A 21056-nucleotide genomic window follows, 5' to 3' on the forward strand; every position below is an offset into this window, starting at 1 on the left:
TAATCTCCTTGCAAAGTACAAGGACCTAGATGAAAAATCCCAGTGATAGGAATTATCCCAGTAATCTCCCAAATCTCAATAATATGGAGTCTGATTAGAGCAGGCTACAACCCAATTGCAAGTGGGCTTTGCTGTTGTTGGAGAGCCAATTCTTGGCAAACATTAGTAAAACCAAGCCATTTATCTACTCGGTTGAATCGGCCTTTGTTGAGGAGTGTGAAACTGTGACCAGCATCACCAACCAGCCTCCATAGACAGGAACTGCTTTCCTTCCTCCTACACTTGGTTTGTGCTCTGAAGTTGGCTCTGGTACTGCATTGGCTTCTTGAGAAAAGCTTTTTGCTGGTTTCTAGCAGGAAGAAGGGGAAGGAGGCCCTGACTCCAGGGATGTGGAGGGACTGAGCCGGACTGTCTCGGGAGATCTGTGGTCCTGGGATCAGGCCCTTGAGCATCCAACAGGTGGAAGGTTGTGAAGTGGCCCAAGGACCACCACATCTACCGAAAAATGGTGAATCTGGGGGACTTGGTTTGATCCAGTGAGCCACCAAGAGCAACATTTCCCCTCAGCATATGATCAGGACTCACATGGTGGCTGGATTTTTCAAGGACACGTAAAGGACCACATGGCCAATATTTTACGTTTTGCAGACCACGAAACAAAAGGTAAGGTATTAGGTAGGAACTTACATAACAAGAGAGAAACATTTTTCATAATGTTTCTATTGGCATAATCCAAAATACAATAATATTTGAGTACAATTATTTGTAACCGACATCTATTAATGAGAGAAAAGGAAATGTTTCGCTGGGGCGGGGGGATATTTCTCTTAATTGGAGTTCAAAGGTGGTTTCTGCTATCATCACATCAAGTGCAAATGTTCATGTATGAAAGCCATGCTTAGCTCTCTGTACGAACACTCTCTCGCGATGTGGCCCATAGACTACAGTTTGCAGGCCCTTGCCATAGTTGAACGCCAGTCGCCCACACTGGGTTTGCGGTGTTCCGGGGTGGGAAGTCGCTCCGGGCTGAGAAGCACCTCAGGGCACCTACCCGTCCGGAACTCTCCCTTTGTGCCCAGCTAAGCACGGTTCATTGGCTCTCCCCACAAGGCAGGTCTGGAAGGTCAAGAACTAGGCTCGGGGCTCTCTCGCAGAGCAAGGACGTCTTCGGACTTCAGGACCACCCACGGCGTCCCAAACAGCTTCCCGGGCGATGCTCCCGCCCCCCGGCACTTTCCAGCTCCCCCTCCGAGGCCGCTCTTCCTCCCTCTCAGTCCCCTCCAGCTCCTCCTCCGGCTCCTCCCCCTCCGCTCCTCCCCTTCCCTACATCTAGCCGCCGCGCTTTCCCGCTCCCGCAGCAGCAGCCGTCCGAGTCGCTGTCGCCTCCGCCACCTCCTCCGCCACCGCGCGCCCCTCGCAGTCCCGCGCCCCACCATGCCTAACATCGTGCTGTTTAGCGGCAGTTCGCACCAGGACCTGTCCCAGCGCGTGGCGGATCGCCTGGGCCTGGAGCTGGGCAAGGTGGTCACCAAGAAGTTCAGCAACCAGGAGACCAGGTGGGGGCCCCACCGGCAGCCGGGCTGGGAAGAGCTCTGGGCACGCGGTTGTGGGGCCGAGTTGCGAACCAGCGCCTGCCCGGGCCACCTCCGCGGCCGCCGCGTTCCGCCTTCCGGGGCGGGACGGTGGCAACGCGGCCTCCGCGCCCTCGCGCCCGCGCCTGCCAAGAAGCCGAAGTGGGGTGCCGCGCGTCGGGGTACGCGTCCGAGCTCTGCCCCCGGCGGCAGGGCCTTCGGTCCTGGGACCGCGGCGATCCGGCGGTCCCGAGGCGCGCTCGGCCTCCCAGCGGCGCCTCTCGGCCTGGCGTCCCCAGCCCGGAAGGGAGACGTCTGGGCGGTCACAGACCGTCGGGGAGAGAGTGGGCGCAGCGGGCGGGAACCGCATCGGGGCAGCGCGCGGTGGAGGGACGTTCTGGGTTGGCTGGTCCTAGTTTCCGCGTCCCTGCAAGGCTGAACCCAGACCAGTGCGTGCGACGAAAGGTTCACCCCCGTCCCCAACTCTGGTTGCATACTGGGTTTACCTGGGGACGGTTCGAAAGCTGCTTCCCCCATCTGCCCCCAAAGGGTTTGATCGAACGGGCGGGAGATCAGCGTTTTTACAGCTTCCCAAGTAAGTCTCCTGAGCAGCCGGGATGCAGACCTCTGCGTTATCCAGAGGGTGGAGTTGTGCCATGCTTTGAAAGACTGTGAGAATCCCAGGGCTCACATGGTGAGCTCCCCTCTGCTTCCACTACTCTTGCTGCTTCAAAGATGATGGACTTTCAGCTTCCTTCTGGTTCTGGTACTCTGCTGTGTCCAACAGCAACGCCGTGATTCGACTGTAACTTCCACCCATTTCTCAAGTCCAGGAGAAGTGGTCACCTCTGCCTGTGGATCAGGTGGTGGCCATCCTCGGAAGCTGACCTAGGGGGCTCCTTTGTCCACCTGCCTGAGTCCACACAGCTCCTTGACTCATTTCAAGTTGGTCTCATTTTTCCCCCTTCTTCCTCCAATGTCTAGTACAGTTAACTGTCCACAGTTACTGATAATTTTTATATCTTTGGCAAAGATCCACTTCAACCAACATTTTCTAGAAATGGTGCTGGAACAGTTGAACAGCCATATGCCAAAAACTATGAACTTCCATCCGTCCTTTTCACCATTTGCAAAAATTAACTTTTAAGTGGATCATAGACTAAATGTAAAATCTAGAACTATAAAATTTCTAGGAGAAAATCCTGATGACTTGGGGTTTGGCAAAATTTTCTGCATGAGGAGTTATGTTAATACTGATGGGGAAGATACTGTTTTGTTTTGTTTTTTGGCAAGTCAGCTTTTTAGGATATGTGAATCTTATGTGACTTCTTCCAGGTGGCAAATTCCAGTTATAGCTCCGATGATACTATAAGTAAAGAAACATTGTGAATGAGTAGCAGGTGGACTTTGGCAAAAGAATTCCACTGTGCAGTGTTTAATACAGAAGTCTGAGAGTATGGTCTAGGAGGGCTCTCGAGAAGGCTAGAGCCAGGTTTGAATGTTGCAATGTTTTGCCAGTCTTGTTCAAGTTTCAGTCTCTTTAAGAACATGAGAAGAAGAATAGTTTTTGTTCAGAAGGTGTTGTCATATAAGGAGAAATTTCTTGATGAAGTAAATTTTGAAAGCAAGTATGTTGCCCTTCCATGTACCCAGTGCAGCACAAACTTTTGCTAAGGAGCATGGTTAATCTAGATCAGTTCACTGCTAAGTCAGTGTTGAGTTTCCCCTAAAAATACTGCATGTGCCATTGGGTAAAGCTCACTCAGACATTGAAGTATGATTGTTTATACATTTGCTTCAAATATAAAGCAGACTCACTTTTATTTTGTTTGGGGATTTTATAACCATCACTTGATAATTAGAAATTGTGGGGCCTCAAAAACCACTCAGCATGAAGTTTGGGAATTGTCTATATGGCTACATTTTATGTTTTTAATATATAGAATATAAATGGTTAACTGCCTGACTTTTCTCTTTTCCATGAACTGTACAAGTACAGAGTTTAACGTTTATAAACAGCCCTCTCTGGACCAGGTACCATGCCAGGAATACAGCTTTTAACTGTGATCAAAGAGAGGAGAAAGTAAAAGGCAAAAGGAAGACAAAATTGGTTCAGTTCATGTAAGGGCCCCTTGAATCTCTCACTGAGCTAGGATTAGAAATCTGGTTTGCTGTCTGCTAGCCATCAATCCTCCCATTTAGCATTTTTTATACACTACTTAACTGAACATAGAGCCTTCTAATTTTACCTTCTCATCCCTAAATCATTTCGGATATGCAGGGAGAGGTCTGCTTCAGCTTCACTATAGACCATAGAAATTCCACGATGACATCTTAGGACAGCAGGTGTCTAGAAGTCTCTGTTGTAACGTTTTACCCTGGTCAGTTAACCTGCTGGCAGAATCTTTAGCTATACTGTAAGACAAGGTTGTACAAAGTTATACAAGGTTATCAGTTACCAGGTAATAAATCAGCCCATAGCTTAATGGCTTAAAACAGTAATTGTTGATTTGGCTTACAAATCTGCAATTTAGGAAGGGCTCAGTGAAGAAAGCTTGTTTTTGCCCCATATGGTCACAGATGAGGTGGCTAACTGGGGCTGGAGGGTTCTTGAGGATGGCTCACATGACTGGTAAGTTGCTCCTAGCTTTCGCCTGGGAGCTTAGTTAGGAACCTCGGCTCCTCTTCCTGTAGACTTTTCCATTGGGCTGCTTGAGCTTCCTTACAATATGGAAACTGGATTCTAAGAATGAATGTTCCAAAAGACAGGACATGGAAGCCACCAGTCCATTAAGGACTGGCTTGAAAGTTGGTGTCATAATTTCTGTCATATTCTGTTGGGCAAGTACAGAGCCCTCCCAGATTCAAGGGCAGGAGACTAGACCCTGCTCCTTGATGGGAAAAGTGTTAGAGCCTGTGGTTCTCTTTTAGTTACCATGCCTGTTTATTGTTGAGTCAGTGACACTCTTCAGCATTTTCATGTAGGGGTCAATAAAGATCCTCTGGTGGAACAGCAAATGGATGCTGCCTTCTAGCCACACTTTTTAAGAGAGCTAGAATAAAGATAGTCATGATCATCTTTTTGAGTAGAAGCAGGACTAGCTTTAGGGGAAAAGTTGCCATGGTGATGATATTCTCTGTCCTCCCCTGGACTGCTGGAAGTTCCTGAGGAAAAACAGGCCAAAGAATCTAATCTTGTGGGATAAACGTCATAATACCAGGAGTTGGCAACGTTTTTCTGTAAAGGGCCAGATCGTAAATATTTTAGGCAGTGCTAGCACGTGTAGTCTCTGTTGCTGCTTTATCTTACAGTTCTGTAAGTTACAATAATGTTTGTCGCAGGTTAGCAGGGCTGCATTCTCTTCCGAGGCTTTAGAAGAGAGTCTATTCCCATGCCTTTTCCAGTTTCTAGAAGCAGCCCACATTCCTTCACTTTTGGCCTCTTCTACCTTCAATGTCAGCATCAAAATGTTGCTCTGACCCTGCTTCTGCTGTCTCCCTCTTGGATTTTTAGGGCCCTGTGATTACACTGGACCAATTTAAATAATCCAGGATAATTCCCTATGATGTTAAGGTCAGCTGATGAGCAACCTGAATTCCATCTGCAAACTTACTTCTTCTTTGCCATATAAACTCACATGTTCAAACGATTAGGATGTAGACATCTTTAGGGGGCCATTATTCTGCCTACCACACCATTCTTAACTCACAGGCCATAGAAAAACAGCCTGTGTGCTATGTTTTGTCAACCTCTGAGCTATATAATACTGTACTTAATTTCTGCTCTAGTTCATTTTGTGCTGCTATAACAGAATACTGGTGACTGGCTAATTTATAAAAAACAGAAATTTATTTATCATAGGTCTAGAGCAGGCATCCCCAGACTTTTTACACAGGGGGCCAGTTCACTGTCCCTCAGACCGTTGGAGGGCCACCACATACTGTGCGACTCTCACTGACCACCAATGAAAGAGGTGCCCCTTCCTGAAGTGTGGCGGGGGGCCGGATAAATGGCCTCAGGGGGCCGCATGTGGCCCGGGGGCCGTAGTTTGGGGAGGCCTGGTCTAGAGGTTGGGAAGTCCAAGATTGAGGGGCTGGCATCTGGCAAGGTCCTTCTTGCTGCGTCATCCCATGGTAGAAGGGTGGAAGAGCAAGACAGCACAGTTGAGAGAAAACAAGAGGGGCCAAACTTGCAAATAAACCCATTCTTAAGATAATGAACATGCTTTCGCAATGATGACGTTAATCCATTCATGAGGACACAGCCCTCATGACCTAATCACCTCTTAAATGTCTCACCTCTCAATACTCCTGTACTGGGGATTAAGCTTTCAACACATGAACGTTAGAGAGCACATTTAAACCATAGCAATTTCCAAATTAAGTTTATCCCACAGTTGATGTAATGTTCACAAAGCAGTTATATTTAGTTCCCTAGATCATGAAATAGGAGAGAGCACATAGAACTCTTTCCCCCTCATCCTGTGAGGTTGGCATATTTTCATCCATAGTAGAAGGCGTACAAGAAGATGTGTGAATGTTATCAAAACTAATTTTCACAACGTGTCAACTTGAAAGACTTTATTTTTATTTTCCTCTAAAATTTTTTAGAGATGGAGTCTCGCTATGTTGCCCAGGCTGGACTCGAACTCCTGGGCTCAAACAATCCTCCTGCCTCAGCTTCCCAAGTAGCTGGGACTATGGGCATGAGCCACCATGCCCAGCCCAGCTTGTTCCAGCTTGATTTTAAATTTTCATTAAAAACAGTACTCATTAATTTTTTTTTTTTTTTTTTTTTTTTGAGATGGAGTTTTGCTGTTGTTGCCCAGGCTGGAGTGCAACAGTGCGATCTTGGCTCATCGCAACCTTTGCCTCATCGCAACCTTTGCCTCCTGGGTTCAAGCGATTCTCCTGCATCAGCCTCCCAAGAAGCTGGGATTACAGGTATGTGCCACCATGCCCGGCTAATTTTGTGTTTTTTGGTAGAGACAGAATTTCTCCGTGTTGGTCAGGCTGGTCTCAAACTCCCGACCTCAGGTGATCTGCCTGCCTCAGACTCCCAAAGTGCTGGGATTATAGGTGTGAGCCACTGCGCCCGGCCTTAATTGGCCCTTTTAAGAAAACAGTTTTATCGGGTATATGATAGAGGGAGAAGGGAGAAGGATAATTATTCATGTTCCTCATTTGTAATTTTAAAATATTTCATTTTGGGATGAATATATTTACAGACAATTCTGCTGTAATGTGACATATATATTCCTAAAAATTACCACGCTATGCAAAATCAGGCAATCCAAAACCACAGGGCTTATGAGAAAAATGGGGTTAGGGACATAATGTTCAAAAACTTCCTCAGTGACCCATTAAAAAATCATGGGAATGTTATCAGGGCGAGTATCCCTTATCAGAAATGCCTGGGACAAGTATTTCAGATTTATTTTTTATTTTTGCATTTTGGACTATTTCTATTGTACTTACTGGTTGAGCATTCCAAACCTCCAAAAATCCGAAATACAAAATGCTCCAATGACCACTTCCTTTGAGCATGATGTTGTCACTCAGAAAGTTTTGGATTTCAGAATTTTGGATTAGAGTTCCTGTCAAAATGGTAAAACACCGACATGTATTACATGCCCCCCAAAAATTGGCTGGGTGCAGTGGCTCACGTCTGTAATCCCAGCACTTTGGAAGCCCGAGGTGGGCAGATCACTTGAGGTTAGGATTTCGAAACCAGCCTTGCCAGCATGGCAAAACCCCGTCTCTACTAAAAATACAAAAATGAGCCGGGTGTGGTGGTGTGCGCCTGTAATCCCAGCTACCTGGAAGTCTGAGGCAGGACAATCACTTGAACCCAGGAGGCAGAGGTTGCAGTGAGTGGAGATGGCGCCATTGCACTCCAGCCTGGGCAACAAGAGCAAAACTCGGTCTCAAAAAAAAGAATTACATAAATACTACAGCAAAGATGGCCCTTTCCATTGAAAAAATGCTGAGCTTTAGGGTTCTCTAAAATGATGTGGAAAGTTGTGACACCATAGGTGAATGAGTGTGGCTCATTGTCTTCAAGGTGTATATATGTGTATGTTTGTATATTTCTAAGTGGCTCCATTCAACTGGGTGCAGTGCAGTTTTCTGCAGTCTCAGGATAAGAGGATGTACATAAGAAAATACGAAATTCATGCTATGCTCAAATTGCTCCAAGTAATGTCAATCATTGGAACAAATTGGCCTTTTCAAAACACTGCAGAGCTGACCATCTTCCTGGTTTGGACGCAGAGCTCTGCGAAGGATGTGCCTCAGCACATGGCACTATTGTATTTTTCTTCTGATCAAAGGAATATACCAGGGATGGGCTGGCTCTCCCTCTCATGTGGGACATCGAGAATTCTATACCTGGAAATACAGAAAATTCCAGATGTCTAATTTTCCAAAACTTAGCTGCTATTTACTTTTTCCCTAGAAGCTATGTGAGGATGCCAAAACAAGGAAGTATACCAAGAAAGAGGATACAGAAAATGGGAAATGGAGTGCAGGAGAGGGGGAAGGGAATCCCCAGATGGCAGCTATGCACAGGCAGAGAGATAACCCAGACCCGCCACGCCGGGGAGGGCCGCCTGCCAGACGGTGAAATGCAGATGGGACTTGAGGCCTCTGACCTTGGGAGATTTTGATTGTTAGTGAAGGGTTTAGGGTGGAATCTGGATTCAGGATTCAGAAAACTTAGCAGATAAAAAGGTAAGAGAATGACCTCCAGGGAAAATAAATAAAAAGAAAAGATGTGCATGAAAAGAAAAGAGAAACATTTGTTTAAGATTACTGCATGGCAGAGCTCTGAGCAGCAGCCTCTGTGCAGTTAAAAACGTAGAGTCAATCTTTAATGTGAATATTGATCTATATTGGGATGATGGCGAGATGGGAAATTTGCATTGCACGTGATAGAACTGAGTCAAAATAGAATAGAGTTCAGTCCTCATCTTTCACAGTGAGAAGTCAATACACTTTGCCCAAAATAAAAACTCAAGACACAGCAATATACCCATATTAGCTAGACTTGAAGGAAAATATCTAAAAATCATCAAAAATTGAAATTGGTGGCCTCTGGGCTGTTCTCTGTTATAAGTCTTACAGAATGGTTTGAGTTTTTAAAGCAATATGACTGTTTAACTTTAATAAAAATAAAAAACTAAAACTAAATATAGTATTTTGCAGAAAAGAGTTAACATAGCAGACCTGAGACTCAGGCCCGTTTGCAAGGTTGGCCCTTGGCTGGCCTCTGGGAGCTTAGATTTTGCAAGGGTATCCACCATTTCCTGGTAAGAATGGCTCACTGCATAAACTGGTTAAAAAATTGATAAACAATGTGGTTCATGCTGAATGCCTGTGAGTCTGACATTTTGGTATGTGCTAGGCAGAGGGTGCTTATATGACCAGCCCACAATAAAAACCCTGGGACTTTTGTCTCTTAAGCAGCTTCCCTGGTCAAGAGCCCTTCACATGTGTTGTTATAGCTCACTACTGGGGCATTAAACTCTACCTCTGACTCCCCTTGGGGAGGACTCTTGGAAGCTTGTACCCTGTTTCCCCCAACTTCACTCCATGCACCTTTTCCCTTTGCTGAGTTTGCTCTGTGTCCTTTCCCTGCAATAAATCATAGCCATGAATGCAACTATTATGCTAAGTCCTGTAAGTCATCCTGGTGATCATCAAACCTGGGAGAGGTCTCAGGAACACCCAAGATGCAAATATGCTTCAATATTAACCAATGGCAGTTTTTTTTTTTTTTTTCCTAGCGTGGAGATTGGTGAAAGTGTGAGAGGGGAAGATGTCTACATCATCCAGAGCGGCTGTGGGGAAATTAACGACAACCTGATGGAGCTCCTCATCATGATCAATGCCTGCAAGATTGCGTCATCATCCAGGGTGACTGCCGTGATCCCGTGTTTCCCATACGCCCGACAAGATAAAAAAGACAAGGTAGGAGAGGTGTGTCCTACTCTAGAAGCCTGTTCTGGGCCACTGTCAATGTTTTTTTTTTTGTCCTCATTTATCCCCTTGATTAGAATTATCTGGAAAATGTTGACTTTTTCCTCTAATGATCAAGTAGATATACTTCCTCATTTTGTTTGTTAAAGATTTGGCTTTGAACCTACCCTGGCATTAATATTCAAAGAAACAGGTAAAGCATATTTTTGCAGGTATTAAAATACTATTATTGTCCTTGTTATAATGAAATTGTTGTATGTCTTTGTGGTGGTGGTTAGAAGTAAATACACACACAAACATGCACAAGAGTACGAGTCAAACTGGAGAACATCTGAATCAGATCACTGGATTGTATCAGTTTCAGGGTCCTGGCTGTGATACTGTGTTATAGTTTTATAAGATGTTACCACAGGGAACTAGGTAAAAGGTTCACAGGATCTCTGCATTGTTTCATACAACTGCATGTCAATCTACATGCAGTTGTATGAAAATAAATTCCCCTAGATTAAAAAGTTTAATTTAAAAACAAACTGTGATCTCTTTTTAGCCTTTAAAAAAGAACAGAAATAGTATCATCGAATTATGATTTTTACAACGTAAGCAACAAAGGAGGCCACGTGAATAAATTCCCCCAAAATAAAAAGTCTAATTAAAAAAAAAAAGATCTCTTTTTAACCTTTTAAAAAGAACAGAAATAGTATCATTGAATTATGATTTTCACAACATTAGCATCAGAGGAGGCTCTGTGAGTCTTTAAAAAACATGAAGAAAATGTGATTGGTCTTTGACTTTGAGAGCATCAGAGAAATCGGAGGTGGAGAAGAACACTGAAGGAGATTGTATTAGTTTTCTAGGGCTGTCATAAGAAATTAAACAAACCGAGTGGCTTAAAAGAGCAGAAATTTTTTCCCTCACAGTCTCGGAGGCTCAGAAGTGTGAATTCAAGGAATGGGCAGGGCCACCCACGCTTCTTCCGAAGGCTGTAAGGCAGGATGCATTCTCGCCTCTTCCAACTTCTGGTGTCTCCTTGCAACCCTGGGCTTGTGGCTGCATCACTCTCGTCTCTGCCTCTGTTTTCACCTGGCCTCTTCCCTGTGTCTCTTCTCTGTTTCTTATTAAGCACACTGTCATTGGATTTCAGGCCCACCCTAATCCAGAATGAACTCAATTTAATCTTTACCTTGGTTATATTTGCAAAGACCGTATTTCCAAAATGAGGTCGCATGCTGAAGCTGTGGGTGGACATGAGTTTTGGGGGGATATTGTTTGACCTATTACAATGGTCAACTCCCAGCTGTTGTCTGCTCCATATCTTATGACGTTCAGCTGGGCTCAGTGAGAATCCTGGTAGTTTGCAAGACACGCTGCTACTCTGTGATTGGGTAACTCAGTGCAAGAAAGGTTTTCCCCAACACGCTGCTATTTATCTCCATAATTCATTTCTGAAACAACACAGATTTCTGAAGCAGCACAAGATCCCCTCATATTTGAAAGAAATCCTTTATAAATTTGAATTCATATACCAAAGTCCCCTCTGAATATTAATCCCAGCCTCCTCAAGACATGGTTTCCTTTCCTTGTCTTGAAGATGGCTTGTCAGTTAATTTCTCACCTAAAATCTGATGAGAAGGATCCATATACTTTATCTGTGAATGGCTATAAGGTCTCTGTTGCAACTACTCAACTGTGGTTATACTTCAAAAAGAGCAACAGACAATATGTAGGTGAATGGATATGGCTGTGTTCCAGTAAAACTTTATGGACACTGAAATGTGAATTTCGTATCATTTTCACATGCCTTGAACATTTGAGTTTTTTTCAACCATTTAAACATGTGAAAGCTGTTATTAGCTCACAAGTAGTACCAAAACAAGTGGCTGGTGGCTGGTGGCTAGCTTGATTTGGCCTGTAGGGCACAGTTTGCCAACTCCTGTATTACAGCATTGATTGTGTGTGTGTGTGTGTGTGTGTATGTGTGCGCGCGCGTGCACGCGCATGCGCTTATGGTCTAAACTTGACCTAAGGCAGACAAAACCTTAGGTCACATACATTGCCGTGAAGCTATGTCCTCCCACTTGCTATTTATATAGCTCCTTTTATTTTAAACTTGATTCTAGAGTTTTATGTGTATTTTTAGCTGTTAAATTTCAATTTTCTAATTTTGTCCCATTGGTATAATCTGTTGTCCTAGCTATTCCTCCCATCTGTGTTTCCACAGGATTTTTCAGCATCTTTCTCCTTGTCCATGTCATAGAAGAGCTAATTTTCTGCCATTATTTCTCCCTTCTTTGTGGTTTAATAAATTCTCACATGGCACAATCTCAGCTCACTGCAACCTCCACCTCCTGGGTTCAGGCGATTCTCCTGCCTTAACCTCCCGAGTAACTGGGACTACAGGTGCATGGCACCATGCCCGGCTAATTTTTGTATTTTTAGTAGAGACGGGGTTTCGCCATGCTGGCCAGGCTGGTCTTGAGCTCCTGACCTCAAGTGATCTGCCCGCCTTGGCCTCCTAAAGTGCTGGGATTACAGGTGTAAGCCACTGCACCCGGCCTCTAGCTGTGTTTTTAATCAAGCTCTTTCACTCCCAGTAGGTTTTATATTTTGTATTTGGCCCTAAGATGTTGAATACATTGTATCTTCTTTAGGAAATTACTCCTTTTATCATTACATGTGCCCTCCCCCATTGTTAAGTGATTTGTAACCCCATGTTTCTCTTTAAGTGATACAATATTGAGAGCACTACATTTTTGTTTGCCTGTATCTGATTGCAGTGATCTCTTTTTACAAAGTTGGAGAAGTGTTTTCTTATTTGAGTTGGAGAAACTAGCACTATTTGTCCCTGACTCCTTGCATTGCAGGGGGTGTGAAGCAATCCAGTCTCCATCCTCTAGTTCCTAGTCAGCAGCAGTGCTCCCAGCCACCGCGAACAAGAAGAGTCCTATGGATTTCTGGAACTCTAGTGTCTTTAACTGTTGGTTTTGCGCGCGTGTGTGTGTGTGTGTGTGTGTGTGTTTTGAGATGGAGTTTCACTCTTGTCACTCAGCCTCTCAAGTAGCTGGGAAGCATGCACTACCATGCCTGGCTAAGTTTTTGTATTTTTAGTAGAGACAGGGTGTCACCACGTGGGCCAGGCTGGTCTCAAACTCCTGGCCTCAAGTGATCCGCCCATCCCAACCTCCCAAAGTGCTGGGACTACAGGTCTGAGGCACCAACGCGCTCGACTGGCTTTAACTGTTTTGTGGAACTGCGTTTTCTAGCTAGTAGCAGTTTTCCTGATGTTAGACAGTTAGATGTGTTTTCCATTTTTGCCCATTGTGAAAACATATTTCTTTTCTTTCTTCCACCTTTTCTTTAATCACTTTGCTGTGTTTCTTAGTAGTAACATTGTAGCTGCTTCTAATTTTTTATCCCAGTCAGACAATTCCATGACTTCCTGAGCTTAACTGCTGATGAAGAGAGGACTTTGATCATCAACCACACAGAAGCAGGGCCATCGGTAATATCTGAGAGACAATGTGTGTGTGGCTTTAGGAAGTTGTGTGGTTTCTCGTTAGAAAACACGGCTAGGAAAGAAGGAATCACAGTGGGGTGTATTCGTTTCCTAGCACTGTTACAACAAATTACCACAAACTGGGTGACTTCAAACAACAGAAATACATTCTCTTAAGTGCTAGAGGCCAGAAGTCCAACATCCGTCCTCACCTCTTCGAGCTCCTGGTGGCTGCCCGCCTTGAGGCTACGTTACTGCAATCTCTGCTGGAATCTTCACATGTCCTCCTCTTTGGTCTCCGTTAGATCTCTCTCTCTCTCTCTTTCTCATTTTCAGTTTTCTTTTTAGAGACAGGGTCTTGCTTCGTCACCCAAGCAAGAAGAACTTCCAAGCTCAAGTGATCCTACGACCTCAGCCTCCAAAGTAGCTGGGACTACAGGTGTACACCACCATGCCTGGCTGATATTTTTGGCTTTTTTGTGGAGACAGTGTCTCATGTTGCCCAGGCCGGTCTCAAATTCCTGGGCTCAAAAGATCCTCCTGCCTTGGCCTTCCAAAATGTTGGAATTAAGAGCATGACCACCACACCTGGCATCTCTCTTTAAAGGATACATGAGGTAGCATCTAGGGCCCCCCTGAATAATCCAGGGTAATCTCTCCATCTCAGGATTCTCAGTGTCATCACGTCTCAGAAACCTTCTTTCCAAATAAGGTAACATTTCACAAGTTCAAGGAATTAGGCTCTGATATTTTTGGGGCCACCATTTAGCTCACTCCAAGAGGCTTTAAAGGAAGTCATTGATGTGTTAAGAGATGAATATTTTAAGGACACTTTGAGCTTTGAGATAGTACATATCATTTATCATCTAGGCCAGGATGCTTTCAAGATTGAAAGGGAGCTCTATGAATAATAGTGCTGGGAAACAGGTGTCCACCTATACTGTCCTGGGCATGTGACGTACCGTCACCCTCTCTGTAGCCTCTGGACTGACCTTGGAGGTGGCCAGGACACAGAAGCTGTTCTGATACCATTATTTCTGACATGTCTGTGTAGTCAATGTGACTTGTATTATAGTGAGGAGACAATTTCATTCTTTATCCAAACTTGCTGAAAGGGGAATTCTTAATTCATGCATGTATCTATAATTGCACTTTAGGTTCTGGGGTACATATGCAGAACACGCAGGATTGTTGCATAGGTACATACATGGCAAGGTGGTTTGCTGCCTCCATCCCCCCGTCACCTGTATCTGGCATTTCTCCCCATGTTATCCCTCCCCAACCTCCCCACCCCCCACTGTCCCTCCCCTAGTCCCCCGCAACAGACCCCAGTGTGTGATGCTTCCCTCCCTCTGTCCATGTGTTCTCATTGTTCAACACCCGCCTATGAGTGAGAACACGCACTGTTTGATTTTCTGTTCTTGTGTCAGATTGCTGAGAAGGATGGTTTCCAGATTCATCCATGTCCCTACAAAGGACACGAACTCATCATTTTTTATAGCTGCATAGTACTCCATGGTGAATATGTGCCACATTTGCCTTGTCCAGTCTATCTTAATTCTTATCTATTATTTGAAGTGTGCCTTTGCTTGCTTGCTTGCTTGCTTGATTTATTTTTGAGACCAAGTTTTGCTCTTGTTGCCCAGGCTGGAGTGTGATGGCATGATCTCAGCTCATCACAGCCTCCACCTCCCACATTCAAGCCGATTCTCCTGCCTCAGCCTCCCAAGTAGCTGGGATAACAGGTGTGCACCACCACACCTGGCTAATTTTTGTATTTTTAGTAGATACAGGGTTTCACCATGTAGGTCAGGCTGGTCTCACTTCCGACATCACATGATCTGTCCACCTCAGCCTCCCAAAGTGCTGGAATTACAGGCATGAGCCACTGCTCCTGGCCGTAAAAACCGTTCTTAGCTCGCAGGTTACACAAAACCAGGCTGTGGGCTACGTTGGGCCCATGGATTCTAATTTGCCAATCCCTGCTATAGAAGACCCTCAAAAACTGCTTGTTCCCTTCCCTGGTAAAAAACAGTAGGTTGGGCAGGGCGCAGTGGCTCACGCTTGTAATCCCAGCACTTGGAGAGGCTGAGGTGGGCAGACCACCTGAGGTCAGGAGTTTGAGAACAGCCTGGCCAAGATGGTGAAACCCCATCTCTACTAAAAATACAAAAATCAGTAGGTCATGGTGGCGCATGCGTGTAATCCCTGCTACTCAGGAGGCTGAGGCAGGAGAATTGCTTGAACCTGGGAGGCAGAGGTTGTGATTCAGTGAGCTGAGATGGCATCACTGCACTCCAGCCTGGGTGACAGAGCAAGACTCCATAAAGGAAAAAAAAAAAACAGCGGATTGTGGGCAAGGCTGGGAATAATGACTTCTGAGGCAGGGAAAGGACTTGTAGTTTGGGCAGTTCTTTTCTTTTTTTGAAATCATTTTTGAGATTACGTTCTCTTTTCAATAAAATTTTCTTTTTTTCCTTTTTTGTACCAGAAAAATTGAGAACAGTTTTTCCTGATGTGAATTTCTACAGTTTTGTAATTTTTTGAAAGCCTGTCAACTTTACACTTTCGAAAGGTGATATTTGATGCACTGAATGAGATCTGGAATAGCCTGGGACTCCTTGTCATGACTGGGCTGACTTGCAAAGCATTTAACTTTTATGCATTTTTCACTAGGGGAGTTGAATGTTTTATTTTTGGTTACTGTGCCTTGACTCTACCTTTGTTTCAATGCTGTACTAACTTTTCTTTGTATAGGCTAGCAAGTCAGTTAACTAGTAGATCATTTTTCCTGCAAGATTCAGTTGGGTATGAGCCAAACTCTGAGCCACAGAACAAAAACCAAACTCGTAAACAAGGCGTGAAGAAGAAAATCAGAAAGTGTGAATTTGGAAATTACCTTGTGGTTTGGATCCCAGAAATGAAGAAACACTGGATGCCACTGAGGAGAGAAGAGAATGGAGGATTCTTTTTGCTGGTGTCTTAGTCTGTGACGCTGTAACTAAATACCACAGGCTGGGTAATTTACAAAGAATCTTCAAACCTGTGTCCCGGGAGGGGGAAAAAAAAAGAACAGAAATTTATTTTCTGGAAAACCAAGACCAAGGCACCGGCCCTCCTGAGGGGAAGAATGCTGTTTCTTTACCTGACAGAAGATGGAAGGGCAAGTTTGCAAAATGCTGCCTGAAGCCTCCTTTAGAAAGTTCTGAATCCTGCTCTCAACGGAGGAGCCCTCAGGGCCTAATCACCTTTTAAAGGCCCCACATCTTAATCCTATCACATTGCCAACACCTGAATTTTGGAGGGGGCCATTCAACCCATAGTAACGGATCATACAGTTATAGGAAGAGTGAAAAATTGATTAGTGTTGCAAATCGGGTTCTATTACAAAGCAGTTGTAGCAACTGATTTGCTCTTTTTATTATCCTGGAACTTCGTTACACTAAATAATTCTCAGTTAGTGAGGCTAATGACTAAGCCGTGGACATTTAGTGTTAATAGAGATTCTGTTAGTCAATATTTATTGAAGAACTACTGAATGCAAAGTGTGGAGCTGTGTTCTGCAGATGATGTGAAAATCTCCACCAATTGTTTGCCCTTGAGGGATGTAGTCTAATTGTGAACTATGAACATCTGTACATACAGTGTCTCCGAATATCTGTCTTTCAACAGGTATCACAAGGCAGTCCCAAATTAGAAAGGAGAGATGATTTCTGGAGTTCTGCCTTAAAATTGGAAGATTAGAACCAGACCGGGAGGATCAAACTTATTGGCTCAGCAGAGACGGTGGAATGGGGACCAGGCAGGCATGTGGGTATAACGGCCAGGCTTCAAGTGTTTTCTAGAGGAGGAAGGGCAGCCCCAACGCCGACTTCAGGGAGGCTTCCCATAGCAGAGGTGTGGGAAAGGAGCTGTTCCTAGTAGGCTGCAGCCAGACTGGTCAGAGAACTTTGGAGAATAAAGCTGAGAAAATTCGATTTTGTCCCAAAAGCAACGTGGACCATAGTACAGGGGAGTTATGGTCTATAATTAGTAGAGAAGTTTTAAAAAGTAAAAAAAAGGAAAAATATTATTTCCCTAGAATCTCACATTTTAGAAACATCTGTTAACTTTTTAGTGTTTTCCTCTCATTCTTTTGTTTTGAACATACATATACACCTATTTTTAATGATAATATATATTTCTTTTTTTTAAATGGTGTGTTAAGGAAAACACAAATAATCTGTTAACATTTTTGATGTAATTCCTTCCTGCATGTATTTTTACATGAATATACTCGGGGTGTGTGTGTGTTTAACAAGGATCATTTGTTACCATTTTGAATGAAATCTTTTTTAAAAGCTTTTATTTCCCTTTTTTGTGGCTGATATATAGAAATGCTGTTGCTTACTACAAAATGCTGAACTCCACCTAGGTCTGATCATATGTCTATATAATCTCTTGGACTTCTTTGATGTGGGCAGTTTTACTGTCCATAATTTATGATGTGGAAACCAAAGCTATACAGAAGTGAGGTAATTTTACAAAGAATATAATGTCAGTAAATGACACTAAGTATGAAATTGAATAGTAAGTACGAAATTATCAATCCTCTTATAGTCTTCATTCTTTGACTTCGTTTTTTTTTTTTCCATTTGTAACCATCCAACTGTTGGCACATGACTTCCTCTTTAATAGCTGGACTTCCTTTAGCCTCTGGCTGTGTGAGGGTCTCTTGGCCTCAGTAATCTCACATGTTCCACTCTGTTCTTCTAGAACACTATTCTCCTCGCCTTTGCTGAACTTGCCTTAAAAGCAGTTTCCTGCGAGGGACCACTAATAATGATCTCGTTTAAACTTTATGTCCTTCCTGCTACTATCATCTCTCTCGGTACCTTTTATTTCTACACACTTACCATGATTTCAGTTACACAAATTGTGACATTACATGTACATATGTTTAACTGCTTGCTTGCTTCTTTGATATTTGTTCTCTATACCCAGCATCAAGCACTTAGTTTTACAGAATTTGTAAATAGTAAATGTTCGCTGAATTAGATGGAACGAATATATCTTTTGCTGTTACAACATGTGTAATTTTCTTTTTGATGCTTTGTTGATTGCGTCTATGATTTTTATCTTTCTCATGTACATCCTAGTGGGAGGAATCTAATAGTATCCATCTTTTCCTGTTATAAAATTAATGTTCTTATTGTTAGAGTCGTGCTCCAATTTCTGCAAAACTTGTGGCCAATATGCTGTCGGTGGCTGGGGCGGATCACATCATCACCATGGACCTGCATGCCTCTCAGATACAGGTATCACTGTTTTCTTTATGCAATGGTTAAGTCAAGTCTGGTAAATTAAATAATCTTAGAAGAGGTACCATTAGTTGTGTTTGAGTTTATATATGGCTAGTCTCTTGGATTTGTGTCTTTACTGAACTTGGAAATATAATTTGATATTAATACTTCCAGTCTCTCTCACCATCTTGCCCCCAGTCAGTTCTGGAGGAGTGCGGCTGGCTTCTTGGTAGTAAGCCCTGTATAGTTTCATCTCAGCTTACGGAAAATCATTAGAATGGCAGAGTCATAATATACATTTTTAAACCTCTTCATCACTTATTTTCTTTGTCTTTAAAACAGGCCAAATTATATTGTGCCACTTTGTGCTATATAATGAACGTGAAGTATTTGGTTTATAATAACTACTTAAGAGACAACAAACCTTTCCCCTCACCATCCTGCAAAGCCATTCTCTTCCTCAGAATATAGGCCGTCATAAGACAGTAGCATATGTATGAAAAGACAGATCGGACTGAAATATGCCCCTATAACATATCTGTCTTTTGATTTCATTCTTTCTAAAATGAACAAGAGGGAGTCTGTTATAAAAGCTTCTTTTAAATAAAAAATGCAGATGTTATTTAATGAAAGCAACTATCACTTTAAAAAAAGAAAAAAAAAAACCAAAACAAAATGCTTCAATGTGACACTGACTTCTCCCTTTAGGGATTCTTTGATATTCCTGTGGATAATTTGTATGCAGAGCCCGCTGTCCTGCAGTGGATCCGGGAGAATATTGCCGAGTGGAAGAACTGTATCATTGTTTCACCCGACGCGGGGGGAGCCAAAAGGTATCATGCAGGCCACGCCTTGCAGATTTCTCCATTTGCTGATCAGTTTTTCCCTTTCTGATGTATTAGATAAGGAAGCATGCTGTCAGTTACTTAACACTTGATTTTGCTAATAAGCAAGTAAGTAGACTGCAGGCTTCACTTCCAGAGCAGAAACCTATCGTCTTTGTTAATATTTCATCATTCAGGAAAGAAGAAAATACATACACAGATACACAGACCCAATAGGTATATATTGGCTTATTTGTTTTCAGCAAAGGGTAGATGTGTTTTGGGTTTTCTTAAGTTATTTTTTTCTGATAATAAAAGTAATGAGCCTCATTGGAAAGTAAGTCTTTCAATTAACAGCACTTGGAAATGGTAGCCAAAATAGAACAACATTTGTAAAAAGAAATCTCTGTACATAGAATAGCAAGAAAGGGAAATATCAAGAAATAAAGCTGAGGCTGAAAGCCATGTCCAGGTGGCTTGAGGGGGATGGGCATCAGATCCAGGAAGAGCCTGGTGGCTTGGGTTTTAATGCTCACATGGAAACCTCCATAAAGAGGGTGAGCTAAAGCCAGGCATGGTGATGCATGCCTGTAATCCCAGCACTTTGGGAGACCGAGGTGGGAGAATCACTTGAGCCCAGGCATTCCAGGCTGCAGTGAGCTATGATGACACCACTGCACTGCAGCCTGGGCAACAGAGTGAGACCCTGACTCAAAAAAGAAAAAAAAAAGGACGAGGAAGAGAAGGAGGCTGAAAGCCAGATCTCTAGCCAAAAGCCAGGGGGAATGCCCATCTTTACCTGGGCCTTTGGATTAGGGGAAGGAATAGGCACCTATGAGAAGTCAAACCACCAGCCTGTGAGCTTATGCCATATTCAGATGTGGAGTCAGTACACAAGAAAATGTTCTGCAGACTGTAGAGCCCCTGCAGAGGGAGAATTTCACAATCCTAGCTGCTAGTGAGCACACCCTGCTTAACCTAACCCAATGATGCCTGATCTAAAGTTAGAAAACCAAGGGAACACAGTCCATCCAGACCCAGCATGTGCAGACAACAGGGCAGTGGGCAGTCAATACTTGGGGATAAGAGAACAATTCCTAGACTATCAAATAAGTAAGTTGAAAAGGAAACTAAGGTAAAGGAGAGATGGCACCAACCTGGTAGTAACAGCATGGCAGTGATGATGCACCCAGTGGCGTGAGAAGGTGGTACCGAGGAGCACGTCTCAAAGGCTTGGCAGAGAGTCTCGAAGTGTTAACAAGCAAGCAGGGCACAGGGTGTTCAGAATCAAGGATGAATACAATAACAGAATGCGGCAAGCTGAGGCTCAGTGACCCAGTGACCGTGTAGAGCTTTGCAAATGCTATCTGGGAAGAAAAAAGGCCAGAAAGGGAGTTTTCCTGTTGTAGGTAGAAACCTCTGAAGGGAGAGGTAAGAGACTTCTACCCTCCAGTCCAGTGAGGAAGCAAGGAAGATCTAAATGTGCACTAACAGAGGTGCGATCAGAGCAACAAGTGATCATCAGGCTTCAGAATGGCTAGCATCAAAAGCCTGTCCCTCGTCTGGCACCCTCATCTGCCTGCAACCCAGCTGAGGACCTAGTATCAAAAGCAAATGCTTAGGAGTAGCCCAGAAAGTTGTCTTAACATTACTCCAGGGAAACGCGGGCCCTGATTCTTAGAAGAGCCTTGTTCATTCTGCTCAAAGCTGCCTTCCAACGGCTGCTTGGGTTCCCAGCACAGAAGGGGCGGAACGAGCCGTGCAGCTGGAGACTGGCCTCTGCCAGCAGCAGGAAGTGGCTGTGGCCAGGAAGGAAACATAAATATATAAAAGATGGAAGCAGAAAGTTAACTTGCAAAGACCCTAGATGGGCAGCCGTGGGGTGGAGAGCGGCACTGTGCCATGT

At 43.9% G+C, this 21056-nt stretch overlaps 1 protein-coding gene across 1 annotated transcript in view; it reads left to right on the top strand.

Annotated features, from left to right (window-relative positions):
• Positions 1-1308: 1308 nt before the first annotated feature.
• Positions 1309-21056, top strand: part of PRPS2 (phosphoribosyl pyrophosphate synthetase 2) — a 33427-nt gene continuing 13679 nt past the window's right edge. The window contains exons 1-4 of the mRNA XM_010336394.3: positions 1309-1556; positions 9359-9542; positions 18243-18341; positions 19035-19159. Of these exons, the coding sequence (XP_010334696.1) occupies positions 1435-1556; positions 9359-9542; positions 18243-18341; positions 19035-19159 (530 nt within the window). The 5' untranslated portion in view covers positions 1309-1434. The remainder of the gene's footprint in view (positions 1557-9358; positions 9543-18242; positions 18342-19034; positions 19160-21056) is intronic.

Source organism: Saimiri boliviensis, chromosome X, assembly GCF_048565385.1.
Source record: "Saimiri boliviensis isolate mSaiBol1 chromosome X, mSaiBol1.pri, whole genome shotgun sequence".
Taxonomy (NCBI): Eukaryota; Metazoa; Chordata; class Mammalia; order Primates; family Cebidae; genus Saimiri; species Saimiri boliviensis.